At 30.9% G+C, this 22,046-nt stretch overlaps 1 protein-coding gene across 35 annotated transcripts in view; it reads right to left on the bottom strand.

Annotated features, from left to right (window-relative positions):
* The window catches only part of CAP (Cbl-associated protein), a 146,881-nt gene that overhangs the window by 67,209 nt on the left and 57,626 nt on the right, over nucleotides 1-22,046 (bottom strand). For 23 of the 35 annotated variants that reach the window (XM_088205303.1, XM_088205304.1, XM_088205309.1 and 20 more), the window contains exon 1: nucleotides 6,621-10,163. In XM_088205303.1, coding sequence (XP_088061429.1) covers nucleotides 6,621-9,942 — 3,322 coding nt within the window. In that variant the 5' untranslated portion in view covers nucleotides 9,943-10,163. Of the gene's footprint in view, nucleotides 1-6,620; nucleotides 10,164-21,898; nucleotides 22,016-22,046 lie in introns of those variants that run through there. The other 12 variants (XM_088205329.1, XM_088205331.1, XM_088205330.1 and 9 more) reach the window with 1 other exon arrangement.

Below are 22,046 nucleotides of genomic sequence, written 5' to 3'. Positions count from 1 at the left end.
ATTCTTCAAATAAAATATTCATATAAAAAATCCGATATTTCTAACTAACTTGATGCAATTTAAAAGTTTGCTGATTTAATCAAAATCGCCATAAATCATCATCCATCCGATAATTTACCACCGGCACGCGAGCTTCTCTACTATTTCAATTTTGTTATTTTGATGAATATATCAAATTTATCACTCGACAAATTCTTGAGCGTCTGCGGACGTCGTTTTATCCAAAAATAAATTTCCAAAACGATTGAAAAACGACAATTTTTTTTCTCCCTCTCAAATCATTAAAACACAAATACAATTTTTTAATAATACAGCAAAAAATATGATTTATAAATGTAGATCAATCCCAATGTTTCTTTCATCTGATGATGATTCGGATTAGATCAAAGAACTTTTTTTTAAACAATATTAAACGATTCTAAATTAATTATGAAATATTACATACATCAGTTTAAGTTGAGGTGAATGTATAAATATACAAGTTAAGCTCTAGTTATTTACACATAAGTCTATACTCGTAAAATATATTTGGGTCAAGTACAATTTTCAATACACACTTAAAATTCAAGGTTCAGGTTAACAATGAACATAACGATATTATTTTAAGTATAATATAAAACACTTTGAGGTTTTCTAAATCATAAATTGACTATCGATGATTATATTTGAATTGAATATACAGTTTTTAAGACTATCAGAAAATTACAAAAAAACAAATCTTTATTCCTTTAAAATTAAAATTTGGACTACTAGTGACTGGAGTAAAAATACCTGTTGCAAATTTAATTGCTATTAAACATTCAAGAAAATATCACTTCGTTTTCGAATTGGTTTAACAAGAATTCAGCCGAACTCGAACCAAGCGGAGCTGCACCGAATCGACCCAGACGACCCTTGGAAAAATCAAATACAGCCGCTTTTCCTTTTACTGTTAGACTAAGTGCAACTAAATCAGAATTCACATGAGCATAATTATATAAACATTCGATATTAAAATAATTTTCAATATTCAATTTATAAAATCAAATTTTAAAAACAAGTATTTCGTATATAATTTAATTGCTCTCTCTGAGATATAATAGGGGCGTTTAAAGATAAAGATGCATAATGGTGGGCTAGACTTGAAATTTGAGCAGGTTAGTCTTTGGTTAAATTCTTGACTCTGAATCTAAGCATAAATGTCCCAATTTAAATCTGTAGGTTAATTAAATGTCCTGAGCTAGCATTGGAGCTTTTATTGAGAATTCCGAGTAATAGAGGGGGGGGGAGGTTTTTAGGGTCCTATATAATTTTCATTCTGGTTTGTCCTTTATTGTCTTACATAGCTTAATATAGCGTGTCCTGAAATTGCTTGATTTTAGTTCTCTATATTGATTGTGTTATTTTCAGAGAAACCTTGGACCACCCCTTCGGCCATGAATACCAGGACATGTCCTGTGGGAGTATCCAATGCTTGCTGTGAAGCAAAATATTATTTTTGTTGTTGCAAAACATTTTCTTTCAAACACTTCTAGGTTTTTTTACATTTTTAACCAGATCTGTTTCTAGTTAATTAATTAAAAAAACTAATAATTTATTTTCCAGAAAAAAACACGATTTTGATCTGTTTTTAACAAAAATAATGATGCTATGAGATTATCAATAAATTCGCGCCGAGTATTGTCAACTGTGGTTGTAAACAGCCCAGGTAGGAAGTCGAGCAAAACTCGATGTGAAACTCAGCCACGTCAATATAAAGAAAACTCCTGCGGTTAATGCAACTACAGATACAGAGTGATAAGAACAGAGTTCTTCTGAGAATACAGCATTAAGTATATTTACTAAAGCGATTATCTGAGCTCTGAGCTAAACCGCTTTCATTCTGAGAATAAGACATTAACACATCTCATTTAAAATAACTGCTATTTATGTGTTTAGTAAAGCGACGTTTCTTAATGATATTGTAATTATTTAGCCTCCCACAAATTTATACCTATTTTTTATAAATGTATACTCAATAAGCTTAAAGTGTTTAAAGTGTCAACTACTAGAGCTTTTATCTTGAAAAATTTAAATGAAAACATATAATATATCTTATGCATTTTCACTATAGACTATAGTATGCAAGACAGGAAGTCAAAACCTTTCACTGCCCCCACGCTGCAGAAAAGCGGCGTCGTGACGTCACTTCCGCAACGCTTTCCCGGAATAGCCAAGCAGAATTAGCGCCCAGCGCGAACTGAAGAACCGACGAACGGTTTTTCCCGCCGAAAATATGATTTATTTATAAGTACCTGATAAAAAAAATATACACTCATAACACAACATTATGAAACGGCGGCGTGTTATAAATTATTTTGCGTGATTTTCCGCCGGCGGACCGGAACGAACGGCTCACAGGTGAAAAAAGGTAAAAGCAGAAATAAAAATAACAGCTTATTTTAGGAAGCTTTAATTAAGAGTTTCTAAAAGAAAATCCAAATTTTTGTTTCATATTATATGTTATTTACGTCCATAAAGTTAAGGAGAGGATCAAACTTTAAAAGGTTAAAAATGTACTTTAATTTTTATTAATTTCAATAAAACAGTAACTCATATTTAAGTTCAATAAATCAGATAAAGGGTAGAGATTTTTTAATTTAACAATAATGCACTTAAGTCTTAAAATTTGACGCAGCACTAAACAAATTGCGTACCTTTGATTGAGATTAACTGATTCATACTATACAATTTAAAAAAAGTACTTTTTTATAATGGGTTAATATTAATGTCATAAAATAATATTTCAATAAGCAAAGTCGACGACCTCAAAGTTACAGACCATAATAAAATGATTAAAATAAGGTTTATTCAAGTGTTACAAATATCAATACGATATGACAAAATAAATTAAAATATGTTTTTAATTAGCAATGAAAGACAAAATTTAAAAAAAAATATGTGTAAGAAAAATTCAAGATTTTATCATACATATAAAATTTTACGCAGTAAATTATATTTTTTAAAAACTCTATATCATAATTATTTAAAGTGCATATATATTTTATATAAATATTTACTGAAGTAGATATTTTATTATAAAAAAACTTAAAAGTTAGCCGCGAGTGAAATATTTTATTTGTGGTTTCAATCTAAGAAAAAAAACTTTATTAAAATATATTTCTAATTAATATTAAAATATTTTTTTAATAAAATATCCTAACTTAATTTATAACCCAACCTAATGAGCCATCTTGTTACAAAATGGCACATAGTATAAAGAAATGTAGCTCTGATACAAATAATAAAAAAAAAATATTAATTATTTTAATTTTTATTATTTAATATAATATTATTCGAGCAGTTGTTGAATAGATAAAATTCAATTAATATTTTTAAATAAAATAATGTGATATGATTAAATTATATCTGTCTGTTAGTTTGTACTATTAATATATACCTAACATTAATTTTTCAACAGGTAAGATATTCGTATTTTATAAAAATACAAACGTAGTAATATAACATTTTAAAATGCACTTTTACATTCATCATAAGTTTGCTATGTTATGTACATCAAAAATCAATAAAATATTCATAATTTTGTAATGTAACTAAAAATAATTATAATTTATTTTAAAATGCAAAACTAGTTATAAAAAAATCAAATCTGATACTAATTGAATTATTTACAATTACAATGATTTTTCTTATGCAAATATTTTGTATCTGAATTATGACTGCAAGGAAGAGAAAAAGTCAGATAATATCGTCAGTCCATTAATCATTGTCCATTAAACTCCCTAGAACCAATTAGACGTCTATAACCTTTCTTAACCCGGCACATTCGTTCTAAACGTTCTCTAAAGATATATTACAGTCAAATATAATGCGCGAGTTTATTTCGGGATACGATTCAGTCTTTACCAGGCCGACTGGCCTATTTCTCGTGTTATATTTGTACATATTATAATATACTTGGGTATAAATGTATACGTGTGGAAATTAGGGTTACCAGGTGCATTTTAAAATAATTTTATTTTTTAGGTTAAAAATTATTGCCAATTAGTTATACTTATTGTATATATGTAGGGCAAAACTAACTTAAGCTACAAAATTTCCAATTTACTTTCAAGAAAAAATCACTTACAATAAAGAAAAATATTCAAAACTTCAAAATAACACTTTAAATAAACACAGTATTTTGTTTTTTACGTAGCTTAGAAACTGTTTTAATAAAATATATTTACATAAATTATTAAAAGGTTTCTTGTCAAACAGTGAGCTCTGGTGTCATGAAATTATTAAACAGGTATATACGTAGATTTGATATTGCGCAACATAGCGTAAAATATTAATCTAATCATATGAAATTCTTAGGCAGAGCCGGGTAATATAATATATAAATCAATCTATAAAAATATTTTTTAGCATAAGTAATCGAAGCAAGAAAATATTTATAAATTAAGTCAACTAATAGTAAAATAAATAATTTAAAAAATATGTGTTTTATATTTTATTATATGAATACAACCAATTGCAGTTAAGAAATAAATCCAGTAAAATCTAATCGAAAAATAACTCACTACTGTGTGACGTTAATTTTTTTTAATATTGTGCGAAGTCCACACAGGTGCGCAGTTGAAGCTGAGGTCATTTAAACAACAATTTCTAACTTATGAAATGTAAATAGCCACGCGTTTTGTTAAAAAGATAATACTTAATACCACAATTGCAACATATACCATAATTATAAGAGATTTCATCTTCTCGTCGACACCTAACAGTTAATAACACAACAAAAACAACCCTTTTGTACATAAATAAGGCAATTGACAATGCGTCTTATCGGCGTAAAAACCGCTATTTTAATCTACCCCTTGCATTAACGATTTAGAAAATTTACCTAAGAGTTATACTTCAAGGCGTGAACATATTTCGTTATTCAATTAATGTATGGATCTCTGATTCGACAGAGACGACTCGAATCAAAAGTATAAATGATCTGACACTGCAGAATCACATCAGAAGACGATAGAGTCGGTGACAATCACACGCACCAAAGCAGATGACCACGATTCAAGACAACCAAACCGAAAACAAACAACAGCAACAAGCACGGAATACCTCAGCGGATCATTCGGAGGACATCACGTCTCCACCAGCTTTCCTACATCAGCACTGTCTATGAAATACAATAAGTACAATAACTAAATAAGCTGTTACCAACTTTTCAGCGTCTATTTTAGATGCAAAGTCACACTATTTTGCCCTTAAATAGTTTCCTAATTAGTTTTAAGAAAAAAATATTTAATACTTTTAATAATTTGTGGTATTTATTATATTTGTTATAAAATATTGCTTTTTTATTTTTTATTTACACTGTAAAATATAAAATGTATTTATAGATTTAATTGATTTTTTTAAATAAAAGTCTAATAATAACGTGTTGAATAAAAAATAAATAAAATATAAATTCTAATACTAGCCGCACAAGGTAACGCTTCTCATTACTAATGACTTGTGAATGCTATTGATATGTAGGTGAAGTCATGCGCAGAACAAAATATTTTTAACTTAGATTACCCAGATAAATTTAATTATTGTTGGTAAATGTTATTTATATTTTAAACCCAGTTGATATTTTTAATTACAATTGTATTAAAATAATATCCAAGCTTCAAACCAAAATTGACAACCCTTAATAATTCAGAGAATATACCAAAGTAAGACGTCGAGACGCCGGCCGGTACTATGACGCTTTCGCGAACATGCTTTGAAAACGCGAAAATGACTCACTGTCATTCGGGACGACTTCTCTAAATCACAAAGTCCGAGAAATTCTAACCGTTGTGCCGAGAAAAACAAGCATAACTCAAAGAAAGTATCGCGGCCGTTTCTTTGAAAGTCTGCGCTTGCCAACAATGTTATATAAAAACCAAGCATAATATATTACGAATAGACATAAAATTTAAAAACCAAATTGATCATATCTGCGAAAATTCACGGGTACTTCGTTCTTAGACATTTAAAGTGACGTTAGAAGACAAAGTACCCTTTAATTATTTAAAATTTAAATACAATAACAAATAATTTTTAAATTAAAATTAAGCGACACTAGCGCCATCTATCATTCAAAGTCTGAACCCTAAATTGTTAAAGTGCGCCGATAGATGGTCTGTCGATGAATATCGACGGCGTCTCTTCAAATATTGCTGCGGTGATTCTCAAACTTTCATTAAAAATATTATTTAATACTATCATGCATTTACTTACACTTTACACATGTTCGAATAGGTATCGTATTACAAATGATAAAATGACACATTTTGTATAATAAACGTCGTATTTTATTAACAAATCATAAACATCACAGTAACATCTGTTTTTCCAAAGAGATAAAATCACAGTGTGAATAAATACAAAATAAATTAATACATATTAGTGTTACATATAAAATAAAACAGATCATGCTTCACAGGCGAATATACAAAATATTAATAATGGCACTGGTATAAAAATATCACACTTGTTAGTTTATGTTAGTTGACTGTTAGTTTTTATTTAGTTCTACCAAAACTTTTTTGCTATGGCAAACGTCAGCAACAACAACGGGCAGGCCACAAACAACAGTCTCATTCCACTATCAGTCCAAGACTCACCAGTCTCGTCGCCGTTGCTGGTGAATTCCACAAATTCTTGAAGATGACTAGGCAGCTTATCCACCTCTTTTTCGACATCGTCAGCCACGACTTTGATCTTATGCTCGATAACCCTAGGAGCCCTCTCTTCCGCCGCGTCGTCATTGAAGCCCATCTTGTCCCACCTCTCCTTGGCCTTGATAATGAACTCTTCTTCTATTTTATTACAAGTGTTCCTAATCTCATTCAGCGTATTCTTATCACTCTCCAAGTCGTGACCACTCCCGTTCGGTACGTTCGTAATCTTAATCACTTTATGCTGCTTTCTCTCTTCTCTCTCCGCAACTTTGTCCATATATTCACAATACATTTGCTCGCGGAACTTCTCTCCGTCCGAAATTAGCCTCGGACGTTCGATCTTGTTCGACTTGGTTGTAGATTCCTTATTGACGTCAGATTGATAAGTGGCCACGTCTCCCTGTCGAGATATTCTATATTTTTCAGCCTGAAAGCTTTGATCGTTACTGGACGTACTAATTTTAGACTCTTCGTGTATTTTGACGCTCGTAACATGCCGCTCTTGCTCTAATTGTCTAATCTGCTCTTCAATCTCCTTTTCTTTTTGCAATATATACTCCATTTGAGCATCGTGAAGCTCTCTAGGCAAAGAGCTTCTTCTATACGTTTTTCTCACTTCCTTAACGCTACCGAAATCATGCTTTGGAACCGATTCAAGTATCGGATCGCTTAATAGGAAATTGTGTTTATTGAGTAAACGTTCTAATTCGCGCGTAGGATTTTCAAACGTGCCGTTGGTTTTGGCAGCTTGTTCTTTTTCTAACGTTACTTTAACAACTCTTTCGGTAGATCTATTTAAATTATCATGTTTATTATTTTCTTGCGTTTCTTTAGTATCGACTTTGCGTTTCGTTACTATTTTTTTCGACTCATAGCGATTGGACATTTCTATGTTTTCTTTCTCCCTCTTCGTCAACGATTTGCTAATGTTGCTTTGCAAGTTTCTGTTCATGTCTTCGAAGTTCTTCAAGGTCTCCATGAAATCGAACGCAGCCTCCGTTTTGTCGTCTTCCGCTTTCTCTTTCTGGACCTTCGGATTGACCGCAGGATCTCGGATGATTGCCAGAAGTCTATTAGCGGTGTCTGGCGCCGCACGCTCGCCGGTCACTTGCACCGCCATTTTATCATCGTTATTATTAGATGCCGTTGGCATTTTTTCTGAATTAGCATTTTCGTCGTGGCACCGCCTGTCCGCGTATTTACAGTGCATGTCTATAAGTTCGCCAACTTCATCTTCGCTATAGTTCTTCGTGGAATCCATTTGCTTCTTTTGTAGAGGAGATAAATATGCTACGACCGATGGGTCTTTCTGCGATTGGAGTCCGATCCAAGGTGGCTCTTCTTGCAATAATTTGAAAGATGACTGTCTGGGCGTCACGGGAGGAGGCGTTTTTTCTAAGTGCAGAGCCGGCGGCAGTTTCGGATGGTGTCTGACGGGGACCGGCGGTGTCTTCGACTCCGGAGACACGTCTGAGTCCCACGTTTCCTCTCTCTTCGGATCTAAATCGCGCATTTCCAACAACGCCTCTTTGGCGAACTCCCCCAGACTCTGCGACACGGTGGCCAGCTCGGTCAGAATGGTGCTTCCGTATTCCAAACCTGCTATTTTGTCAACGCACAGTTCTTTGAGCGACGTCGGCGCTTTGACAGCGTCGCCCGGCTGACCTGCAACAGTTTCGACAAGATTAGGCTCGTTGTGTTTGTGTTCGGGACTGTTAGCTACATCGTCATGCACCAAAGCGTCTATGTCAGTGAGGGACGATGTCATCGGATTGTATTTGGCGGTGCTGTGTGACGAGCAAACGCTGCTAGAGGAATCTTGGCGAGAGTACTCTTCGCATTTAGTGTCAGTGTCTTCGGACGAATCAAAATTGCTGCCACTGGATCGGTTGAGTGAAGAGTCCGACTTTAACACCTCATTCTTCTCGTTCAAAACCTCCGTAACTATAGGTAGTTCATCGACGAATTCGTTAGCTAACATGATGACCTCGTTGCACGCCTCCGCCACCGGCGGATTCACCAACAAATTCTCTAAGCTCTCAATGAGTTCTTCGTTGGCAGCGAACGCACTCTCGGGACCAGTTTGCATATTTATTTTTTCAGAGTTCATCGACCCATCATTCGCATTATCAGGCATCAACTTGCCGTCAAACTCATTATTTAACTCTATCACCGGTGTTTTGATATCGACCCTCTCCTCCGAGAAAGCTTCTGGATCGATATCATCAGCCATTTCATTATTTTCACTGGTGCTATCAGAAGAATCTTCGAGGTAAACTACCTCAGCGCCACGCTGTTGTTCAGTATTTTCAATAGTCCAGTCGCCACAGCCTTCTTCCACTTCCGTTTCTAAGATCTTAGCTCCGACTAATTTACATTCCTGCAGCCTCCTAGCCTCTTTTTTGCGCGCCAAAAAATCTCTGGGCTTAGGAAAATGCTCCTTAGGTTCTTTGACTTTCTTATCCGACAAGAAAACGTCATCTTCTAAATCGTCGATGAACTTGAACGAATTCCTATTGGGTGAATCGCCCGAGTCGTTGCTTCCTTCTTCGTCGATAATATCCAAAAATCTAGGCCTTAACATTTGAGCTTGACAATGCTGCTCCAGAGCGGCCCTCATCTGTGCTTTGCGAATTTTAATATCATTCTCTGACAATTCACTTTGTTTCGGCTTTATTTCGGTCAGTGTCGGGTTATTTTGAGTGGTGAGGTTCAAAGACTCTAGGAATATTCTTAAATCTAGTTCTTTCTGCGGAGAGAGCTTCTCTTGCGGCTCTTGTGACTCTTGCGGTTCTTCTTCAGATTTTTCTTTCTCCAAATTTCCAGTCATTTCCCATTCTATATCAGACTCTGCCTCAGTTATGATCGCATTACTCTCGACTGGTAATTCGTCTAATTTAGAATCTACTTCTATTATGGTCACGATGCGGTCATCATCCAAACTTTTGCTTTTGTTAGAATTATTTAGCTTTTTTTTTATACACTCTTGCGGTGATTCGACTACATAATCGCCCTTGTTCGGTATTGCCTCATTATTGATTACTCCGTTATTATTAAATTCGATTTCGTTCGGTGTCGCTATCTCAGCATTAGATATGTCCTCTATGCTTCCGCCAATGCTGTTGTTGTTTTTCGAGATGTCTTCGGCGCTGCCGCTGATGCTGTTGTTGTTACTGTTGTTATTGCTGTTGTTGGTCGCCGGTTTGTTTTTGCCTCTGCGTTTCGGCCCCCTGTTTCGCCTGGACCTCTTCGACTTCTCTGACATGATTTAATTAATGACACTCACTGCTTGTTAATCGTTGTGGCGATATAAACAACGGCACTGTTTTATTATTCGGTAATGGCGTACATGGCCGGCGCGGCGCGGCACTTCGACCAAACTTTTGACACTGACGCGAACAATCAGCTGTGACCGCTAGGGGCGCTGGCGTCGCGGCGACGGCGACAGAGGGAGCGTCGTCCATGGGCCGTCATCGGCGCCGAACTACGTTTATTTTTACAGCGGCGCCGTGTATACCATGCTCCTCACCGAGAGAGCTGCACATGTACTGCGCCGTTCGCACCTCAATGAGCCGACGTTTGTGACGTCACACGCGATGAGATAATTAATTGATGATGATAAAAAAAATTAATGATGATGAAAACGGTCGATGAAAAGTATGAGAGATAGGCCGTTTTAGTTTCGATATGATATGTATTCATTATGTATGTACATAATTACAAAATATGCATTCGTAGGTGTTGTTTATTTTATTGTATTTTTAATTGAATTTAAATATTTACATAGGCAAAAGCTAAAAAATAAACAATGCTCGATAAATAAAGTGCTTCGACCTGGTCATGATTAAATACTTTAATATGCGATTTTTAATTTTAAGTAAAAATATCGCTCGATGTTTTTCGACCGAATTCTAATAATATTTTGAATAAAATTTAAATATTTCGAGTAATGTCTGAAATTATTCGTAAAGTACGCCTTTGGCGTTTTCATTACAATTTAAATATGAAATAACATATTATACAAACAGTGCTTTATAAATACCGTATTTTGACCTTATCATAATAATCTGTATTTGGGCAAAAATGTATTTAGACTTCTTTTAAATGCACCATTTGCATTTTTTATTTTATTTTAACTATGGAGATGCTCAATATAAACTGTGTTTCGACCTATTCTATAATATTTTAAATAAGAGAAAACCTTATAAAACGCATATTAAATAATGCTCATTAAATAATGGGCTTCGACCTGCTTCTGATAGATTGCATTCGTATTTGTGAAAAAATATATTTGTATTACTTTTAAAAGCCCGTTTCCGTTTTTTAATATAGTGATGCGCAATAAATAATGTATTTCGACCTATTCTATTTATATGAACCATGGAAAATTACTATAAAAAGCGTAATAAATAGTGTGTTTTAATCTGATTGACCGTTCAATCGGAATAACATATTTACTTTTTTTTTGCTTCGTTTGCGTTTTGTATTGTTTTTAAATTTAAAGAGAAATTATAAAAATAATGTAATTTTACCTGATTATAATTGTATATTTTGGTAAATGGGAGTATTATTTAACTTATTATTTTTCTTGCGTTTCTATTGATTTAGACGGCTTCTCTAAATATTGTCACGGTAGGAAGGAGCAGCGGAATAGCGAGTCTGTGACAGAGGGTTCTGGAACCGACATCTTGTGACATAGAGAGGGAGAGGGAGTATATTATTTTCCAAAAAAATGATGTCATCATTTATATAAGCCGCCAAAAAAATGAATTATTAATTGGCAATAAATAGAATTATCATAATCACGATTTGTTATGCAATTTTTTTTTTATTTGGAATGAATATATAATTTATATAAATCGATTTTCCTGTATTAATAAAATAAACCAAGGCTACTTTTTAATTTTTTTTAAATTTAAATATCAAAGATAACTTTAAAATAACCGAATCCTTATTGTTTTGGCGAAAGAAAAATGTTTGTAGTTCATATTATAAACGCGCCTTTAGCATTTTTTATTTAAAAATTGAAATAATACTGCTCAATATATAGAGTGCTTAGAGTTGATTTTAATTACCTGCGTTTAAATATTTTTTTAAATGTAAAACTGAATATCAAGTCATGTCTCAATGTGCCATTTAAATAAAGCAGGGATCTTCAAAAATAATAGAATTATATTTAATTAGTATCGTGTTTTCACCTGATCTAATTTCATTGTACACGTTCCTTTGTGTAAAATAAATAAAGCGAAACAGTATTAAAATAAAAATGAATGATGCATATTTTGGCTACATTTTTAATTAATTGCATTTAAATATTTTATCGAATTTTAAAATGTACTCAGGCTACTTCGCAATGTTTGCGTTTATATTTATATATAAAAGGACTATTTTAAAAATATAGTGTTTATTAAATAACGCGTTTTAATATGATCCTAATTACAACCAGGGACACCATTAAATTAAAATTTATTAATGCTCAATGAATTGCGTGTTTCGACCTGATTATATATTTTGCATTTATGAATGAAAATAAAGTAAAGGTGATATAACTTTAGTTTCCGAATTGTTTTTAAAATCAATTAGAAAAGAATAATTAGAAAAGTCCGAAGATATTCATATATTAAAAAAAAGGTTCGGAAACTAAAGTTGTTGCACACTTTATATAATCTACTTTTAAATACACTATTTGCATTTTTTATTGTAATTTAAATGAAACGAGGTCTTTTAAAAATAACATAAATATGCTCAATAAATATAGTATTTCGACCTGATCCCAATTGTATTATGTGTTTTAAACTTATCTATTTGATTTTAAATAACTTAATAAATAAAAATTTATCTAATATAAAACAAACTTTTAGCGTTTAATAATTTATTTTTAATATAGCGGAACACAATAAAATAATAATATAATTCTAATTGACATTTAATTTGTTCAACATAAATATATGAGTTTTAAATAAAAATAAAAAAGCAATAAATTAATTTTGCATTTAAAATTACCAATACTACTATTTATTATTAATTTTCACAACACTTAAATTATGGTATTTAGTATAAATATTTTATATTTTATAGGCAAAATTTAGTGTGCTTTGATCATCGTCATTTTGAATAAATTGGCAAATTATTATTTATTAATTGACCATTTTTCTTAAAAATAATATTTTTAATATTGCCATTTTGTATATTTTTCAAAACTCATAATCACCAACCGCTCGGCAAATTTTATGACGTCACATAACCATTACCACACATTTCCACGAATGCTTATGTAATAATACTCAACCTTGAATATAATTAATTTTGTTCGATTTAAACATATAATGCTCAGCAATTTTTGTGTTATGACCTTGCGATTCTGATTAGGGAGCCATGTTTAATTAAACGTCAAACTGACAGTTCTAACTGTTAATAATAGTAACACGTGTTAAATTTTATTTTAAATATAAAAAATATTATTTTTGCTAATTTTATTTGAATAAATATATTTATCCATATAATAATTAGTTATTAATAATAAAAATGTAAGGATGATAAAATAATTTGACCGCTAATTTATACATATTTGCGGTCAAGCGCTTAACAAGTCCTAGTTGCATAATTGCCATTTATGAATTATATATAAAAATATGTTTACCTAAAAAATCTTATTGCGCAATTCAGTTCCAATATTGAATCTCGTCCGATTGAGCCCATGATTCATGGACCGATGCGTTTCGTTTCGTTACATAAAGCGTTACGTCCGCGAATAAAATAACTGACGAATGTAACGTTTAATTTTAGTCTCAAAGGATTCAATCGTAAATAAATAAATAAATAAGGATTTGACTGTTCTCTAATTGACCTTTGGATGATCCAGGACTTGTTTTGTAGCGCTGTGCCATTGAACCTAATCTATTCGGTGGTCACTTTCAATTAAATTGCGCAATGTAGGTGCAATTTCCTGTCTATCGTGCGTGGTGGTAGTTTTGGCGCCCTGCAGCTATTAGTGAAATTAAACTCCGCACCCCTTTCGAGTTTAAAACAAAAATGGGTAAAAATAAATAAGCTTTTACTACCTTGGATACGATCACCGGTGATTGAACGTTCTATTTTTAGCATATTAAAAATAATGATTAAAAAAAATCGAATACAGTTATAATAGACAGAAAATATGAACAAGCTTTAGCAAAGGTTATTAATCTATGCATTGTAAGGTGTAAGCTGCCTCTTAATAAAATTAAGTTACTTAAAATAATAAAATGTAAAGTAAGGATTATTTAAAATTTCTGTAGTAAATTAAGACTTGAGCAAATACATATTGGTAATAGATAAATAAACTATACTCCAATGATATTGTTTATATAAAAATTTCCCAAACTTTACCTATGACAGAACACTTCAGAAATACTAAAATTTTACCGTATTACTTTCGTTAATAATAATTTAAAAAAAAATGTGCACCGTTTATAGAGAATAAAATTTTTATGTAAAAATAAATTTTATTTTATTAAAACTACATATAAAAGTTCCACCTAAGTCACCTGACATTGCACCGTCAGATTAACACATTAGAGTATTCAATTCTGAATAAATTTGATTAAATTTTAAAGTAGAGGAATTGAAAAAGTGTACGTAAATATGTCGAGTAAAAAAACATTTTGTATTAAAATCGCATTGGATACTAGTATATTAATTATATTTAGACTGAACTTCACAGACTAAGGCCTTAAGTATAACATCTAAAACTTATGTTTCACTAGACTGACGATAGACAATCTAGTGCAACATAAGAAATCAGCAGAATACTTATAATTTTATAATAATCGCACGGATTTTTAGAAAGCCAGTATTTACCATAAAAACTCAGAAACTCGTGTAAGAAAATATTAATAGCCTCGATATTATCGGACGGTCGCTAAACATGGGACCTTTAAAATATGATATAAACTTTCCCAAAGGGTTGGACTTGAAGATAGAGTATCATAATCTTCTTCAGTGATTAGTGAACACAAACTATCTATTTCTATTCTTATTATACATAATAACATGACTGTTACTTTTACTAGACGGTAGGAAATCGAATTTTATAAACGCAAATTCATCCTAATCAAAATAGCTAGGGTCGTTACGCTATCAATCTGACGCCAATAATAACCAATCTGTTGTTATAGGGAAATGGCGTGCGAAATACACATTTGTCACTGTCGTGACATGTCACATTGCTTGAAAATTGCCATAAGGTCATTCTCCGTGACCGAGGTAAAGAAAACGAAGGAAAGACTTTATGCGGATAATCCCTAGGGGATAACGTTACGTTAACGTTATGACGTAAAGGGATAACGCAGAAGCTGATCAAAGCGGAAAGGAAATATGTGTGATAAAAAACTGTATAGCTAAACACTTGTTGAGGCACGTTATCAGTATAATATGCGTTTTTGTACGGTCGTAAAATATTTTATCTGAGTTAAAGTGTAGTTCAAGTTAAAATAAAACGCTCGATAAAATTGTACATGCGGTTTTTACACTATTAATACATAATTTAGTTAAGAATATCAAGAGCTTATTTATTTTTATAATCCAATATTATTTAGAAATCAGATTAAACATAAGATTCAATGAAAATGTGAATCTTATGTGAAATTTCCTACTACTATATTTCCCTAGAGAAGACCCTGCGTAGAAATGAAAAAAACAGGTACTAAAAATACAAAAATAGGTTATACTTTCGGCAAATTAATTATTAAATCGTGTTTTATATTTTACACTAAGAAGGACTGGCGTTTATTGGATAAAACTTTGCTATGTTATTTTATGAAATAGTTTAAAGTTGTATTGAAATAAAAAGTAAAACTTTATTAATTTGACCGACGTCAAAAACGCGTAGCAAGCGTCAAAAACACACATCTAAATAATCAAGAGATTAGTTAAAATTTTTTTTTTAAATATTTAATTAATTTTAAAAGTGTGTTGAAAGATCAGTATTGAATTTTTCTATAATAACAAGCGTTGTAGTAAATGCACGATCAAGATCGATAGTAAAATAAAATAATAATAATATTTGCCGTAAATTAAATATATTCAATTATTATGTTTTGAGTATACAATGCTGCTACTATCGATGTGACAGTTTTGACAAATTATTATATAACTTTTAATGAAAACACAAACTAAAGTCCAATCAACCAAAGTTTCTCGACAAACAAAACGATTCGCCAGTCACACAAATTCGACCATAGTCAACTCGAAAAAGGTGAACCACACCCACTTTTTCCGTCAAATTAGTGGGGAGGCATTTGACTGCGCATTGATCGCTCGTGGCTCTTAATTGTATAAATAATGCACGCGGGCCAGACCCCATCTGTTTTTGTGGCCAGAGCGTTGATCCTGACTGACTGAGCCCTTCGAGAATGACTGGACGGAGTCACGTGGTCGGATGTCGACATTATCGACTGAGGCGATCTCCCTTTGAATTTTGACCGATAGCAGGGGTAGCCAACTATTTTTAATCAGGCATAGTCAACCATTGAGGCGGTCTTTCATATGTAAAATGGTAATTTTTTCATCAAGCCTTCAAGATACAAAGCTAGTAAAAATGAAGCAATTCTTTACTAGACGCTAACTATGTAAAAAGGAGCGAGAGGCTATTGATTGTCACTGAGTAGCTCGTTTAAAAAGCGTTTGTTCATATGATTGATTAATATTATAAACAATGTCATGGAGTGTTTTAATCTACTCTTTATGAAACGACTGCCGAAATACTAGGCTATCGAAAACTGCGTTGAAATATATTCGGGAAATATATACAATATATGTAAATTTTTTACTTAATTGGAAACACTGGTCCGTTTACTAGAGTCCTATTAAGTTTTCAGTCACACAAAATTGTGCTTAAAGTGTGTTTAAAATAGCCGTATCGAATAGTTCATTAAAAATTAAGAAAACATTTGCTTCGATATGCGTTCAACAAACAATGAACATTAAGAACAATGGTATTCTCTCCATAACAGAAAGATTTGCTATCGAAACTTCTGCGCGCGTTGGGTACTGACAAATAGAGCAGACACGGGACTTTCGTGGCGTTGTAATATGTATAAGGACCCAAAAGTAACGAGACGGGGAGGGAGGTCAGACGAACGAGTTCTGGGTAGTGGGGTGTTGTAGAAGGAATCAGTATAAGTCGGTATGCGACGTTTCGTCGCCGTAAGAGAACCCATTCTTGCGTAGGATTTTTTTTACCAAAACAACTTTTTCCCTCGTGGCGAAAACGTGAGTTTACTATGAAGATGGGAGTGCAAGGCCATTGATGGTCACTGAGTGACTCATTAAACAATTAAAAAAAAACTTCTACGCGCGTTGGGTACTGATAGAAAAAGCAAACACGGGATTTCTATGACGTTGTAAAAGGTTCAATAAATATAAAGTATATATAGTACATACAAATATGTATATATAGGAGATTTTCGGAAAATAATTACACAAGGCTGAATAAGATAAAGCGACTTTTATTCGGTTAAAAATACTGCAGTTCTTGTAACTTAGCCTTGTTAAAATGGCTATTCTAACTGTCGCTGAAATTAATATATAACAATATCGTGAATTTGAATGAAAAATAATGACGTCAACGAAATATGGAGATAATCAGTTATAACTGATAAACTTAATACTACTGAACATGTTTGCAAATATAGATTTATAGATTTATAAGAATCATTTTTATCTTAGACTCACTTATCTAAAGATGACAGTAACATATTTTTTATTTATAAAAATTGATTATTATCAATAAAATCAACTAAATAATAATATGTACAAATATAATACTATAAAAAATAAGTACAATATTCAGATAAAAAAACATATTTAATTAACAAACGTTGAAAACACGTGGCGATTATACTGATCGAGCGATTGGCGACTTACAATAAATTATTGAGTTGTAAAATATGTTTTGAGTGTAAAGTTGTTAAGTATGTGTTAGTTTTAAGTAATATTATTGCAAATAAACACTTACACAAATTATTTGTTAGTATCACGCTACAAATAACAACAAAAAACACATGCTAATACAATATGTATATTAATTAAAAAATATGGTATCTGCATTATATTTTATGAAAATCTATGAGCTGACATTTGACTTTGAAACTAAAAAAATATGCTATCGACAGGTCAAATTCTGACCTTCGAAATGTCAACGAGGAAACGTTATACTGTTATAATATATTTTAGATAAATAAGTTTTGCTTCAGTCGCTATAATTACAATATCATTCAACTATCGGACCCATAAATCTCAGTTAATAGCTAACGATAATTTTAGTGTCAATAAAATAACTAACAACATCTGTTAGGTTGATAAGTTAATAAATCATTTTAAATAAATCATTTTTTATTTATATATACCTTATATAAAAAAAATGCATTTACGTCATTAGTATTATCATTTATCAGTAGTCGATTATCTGTATGTTTATATATATTATTAATATATTGCAAAATATGCCATAACAATGGCTAATCATTGCTATTGATTTGGCCTTATTGTTAGTAATCATTATTTCTAACAAAGCCATGATTATATGCTAATGAAATAATTTAATCTATCTTAATTTAATATATAATTGAATATATAATTTTGGAAGTTTTTCTCAATATCAAAATCTACATGGCTAGTTTGTGAACCTACTATTTTACTACAGTACATCTTGACCCAGTATGTTTAAATAGTTGAACGTAAGTACGTTAGTGTGCCATCTTTTCAGTTTATTCACTCATCAGTCATCACCAAATGGACACTTCCTTGCTCACTACAATATGCTAATACACTCTATTATGTCTGGAAAACGAGTCTAGAATATTAATCTTTGCGACAATCCTCCAAAGTATTGTTTTCTATTTTTTGTGACAATGGATCACGTCATTGATTCATAACATAAAATGATCACAACACGACATCCTCTTATTAAAATATTTTTTTATAAAAACAGGAAGTCTAAATATATCCAAATGGTCAAGTTAATGAATACCGACTATTCACGGAGAGCATGAATTGAACTTATTCACGTTTTATCTTATCAGCCATCCGTTGAGTGGTGTCCAGCACAAAATGGTCTCAATTGTCTTATCCGTTTGTGGCGGTGCAATTATGCAATCACTGAAATTCGCAAACTGTATAGTGGCAGCTAAATTACTGTACTGAAAGTGAGTTTTGCGATCTTTGAATCGTGAATCACTTATCGCAAATGGTTGGGTCAAGTCTAGGGTCAGGATTGTGTTTTTGATTGTTCAATATGAGTCATTGGAATTTTTGATGTTTAAATTCAATAAAAGTGTATTTGAACTCCTGGTATTTTTAGCTATAAATAATAAATAAATAAAAGCACTTCAGATAATAACTTATGTAAATATTCGAGTATTAGACACTGATACATTAATTAAATACTGTATTTAAGTGACTCAAAAAATATAATATTTAAAGTATATTTTTTTAAAAACTTAACATGACCATTAAATACATAGTGAGTTAATCAATAGTAAGGACGTACATATATATTTTTATTTTTTTATATAATATATGACACAATTTAATAAAAAAAAATTGTATAATATATAATCCCAAAAAATGCACAAATTAATAAAATATGTAATAATGCACTTTTGAAAGCATTTTATTAAAATATATTACCAATAGTTGATGATTGAACATATATTGTTTTGTATGTAATCATAAGATAACTTTGGGCCAGAAGGTGTGTCTTTGGTTTAAATTAAACTAATTGTGAAACCATTTGAAATGTGGCTCTTAAATATAGATGTATGTCCATTTTCGTAAAAGCAAGTAGTTAATCATTTTAACTTTAAAACAACACAAATGACCAAGAAGTCTCCTATTTATTTCATATAGTAAATTCTTTACAATAAAAAAAATCATACTTGAAATATATTTTTTAGTTCCAGTAATTTTGCTGTATTATTTTTTAAGCGAATTCTATTTAGCAAAAAAAAACAATATTTTATAATTTAATAAGAAATACTAATTTATAATAGTTTTCTTAGATTACTTTGCTCTACAATAAACTATTCGGATGGCTATTAATTATAGATTTATGTCTATTTTAATTTGTTCTAGTTATAAGAAAACCTTTAGAACTTTATTTAACTTTAGGTCAAAGACAACACATATGACCAAAATAGTCATATTTATCAGTACTTTATTGGGTATATATTATATTATATTAAACATTAAATAATTCTATAAAATATTTGAAACCATAAGAAGCCATAGTCAAAACTATCATTATATTATATAGTTTATAATGAAAAAAGTAAATTTGTAATATATTTTAGAAATAATTTTTATTTTATTATAATTTTTTTTATTAATTTTTATTTAATATATTAATGCTATTTTTGATATACTTTTTATGTTTATAAATTCAGTTCGACCGACTTTATAAAAATATTATTTAATATAAATTCAAAATCACTATTTTAGTATAGTACCATTAAATGATTTTGCTTTAAAAACTGACTTTGGTCCAAACTATTCATGGGGCTATTTAAAATATATATGGCTTCTAAATATAGATTTATATCCATTTTTATTTGGTACAGTGGATAACTTTAGGTCAAAGACAACAAATATGATCAAAGTGGTATCAATTTACAGCACTTTATCTATTTTATTTATCAAATATGATCCTATGGATAGATATTTGTTTGGACATATTAAAAATTAAATATTTTTAGTAATTGAAAGGTTATTGGATTATTGAAAGTGTACAGAAGTCATTTACAAAACTGGCGTTCTCGTAAAAACAATATTTTTTTTTTAAATTTTATGATTAAAACTTTGATTTAGGCGAATTATATATAATAGTAGTATATGATAACATTGTTCCAAAATGTGTTTGGCCAAATATAATAGATAAAATTTGTAATTTTATTAAGCTTTAGGTTAAATATACAAAATGTGACCAAAGTAATAATATTATGCAATACTTTATTCTGATTTATTTTATATCTATGTATATGATCTCATAAAGAATATAATTATATATATTATATATATTAGTATAATTATTGAAAGCATACAGAATAAATAGTATAAGCTATCATATTGCTAATAAAAAATCACATAAAAAATAGTTTTTTGTAACAATTTCATATATGAAATGATCTCATTAAGAATTCATTTATATATTATGTTTTAGTATGATTATTGAAAGCATACAGAATTAATAGTATAAATTACTACTATAATACATATATTTTTGCTGATAAAAAAATCATATAAAAATAGAGTTTTATAACAATTTCAGTACTTCTTAATAATTACCACGTAACACATAAAATATATCTTAATTTTATAATAATTAATGCAATATTGACTAAAATTTAATAATTTTATTTATGTCATAGAGAAAGCATTATATTAATATTTATCGTTTTTTTTTAAATATTAATTTAAAAACATTTCGTTAGATGGAATCTAAAAAATCAGTGAAAGTATTTTTTTACAAAATTCCAAATCAAAAAGTATGTTTTTGTAAATTTATTTACGATAAAAACGTGAAATAGATTTTGTATCCATGCGTTTTATCTTAAATATTAAAATACACGTACATTTTTCATGACATTTGAACTAGGTCATATCGATCTTAAGTCCAAATGTAAGATATGGCTTCCTAGTTCTTATGCGTGTGTCTAATTAGTAATAGTGAATAAAAATCCTATAACTATACTTTTAAGCGAAATTTAGAATGACTCATGCCAAGCGTTTGATATTCCTAGAACAATTATGATTGCTATACAGTTAAGCAGCGATCCAAAACAAGAAGGGAAATATCGATTGGAATTGGAAGCACGTGCTCGCGGCTTGCCGCACGTGGCCTCACAGAGAACCCAAGCAATGTGTTTATAATTAGACCGGTATTGTTACGGAAAGCTCCTGAAGCTGAAAGATTGGTTTTTCCAGTCGTTTTTCAGCTGCGGCCTAAAAGTGAGCTAACTCGCTGAAGCAATCTACGGAAATAGACACAATGTGTTTGCCAAAAATGCAGTGAAATCGAAGCGTGTTTTGCAACACGTACTCGATACATGAATGATAAGAAACTTGGTGTGTTGTCTGTATGTTTAAAGCATTAAACTAAAATCATGCTGAATAAAATTGATAATATTGATAGATTTTTTTGGGTTCTTTAAATCACTCAAAAATAATTGGTATGACGAACTCACGTTTTGGAGGTAGATCGCTTGGAGTGCGAGGAGATTTGCTTCCAAGAGGGCTCTTTGCGGGATCTGGTAGTATTAGGTCATCCCTTTTGAAGTTGTTGACATCTTGGTTTGTAGTAGCTGTAAAAAAATAAAAATGTTACAATTAAAT

The sequence above is a fragment of the Plectrocnemia conspersa genome, unplaced genomic scaffold (assembly GCF_051122295.1).
Source record: "Plectrocnemia conspersa isolate PC_06_02 unplaced genomic scaffold, ASM5112229v1 ptg000002l, whole genome shotgun sequence".
Classification (NCBI taxonomy): domain Eukaryota; kingdom Metazoa; phylum Arthropoda; class Insecta; order Trichoptera; family Polycentropodidae; genus Plectrocnemia; species Plectrocnemia conspersa.
Note: the sequence above shows the minus strand (reverse complement) of the source record. Positions and strands in the feature narration are given on the sequence as shown.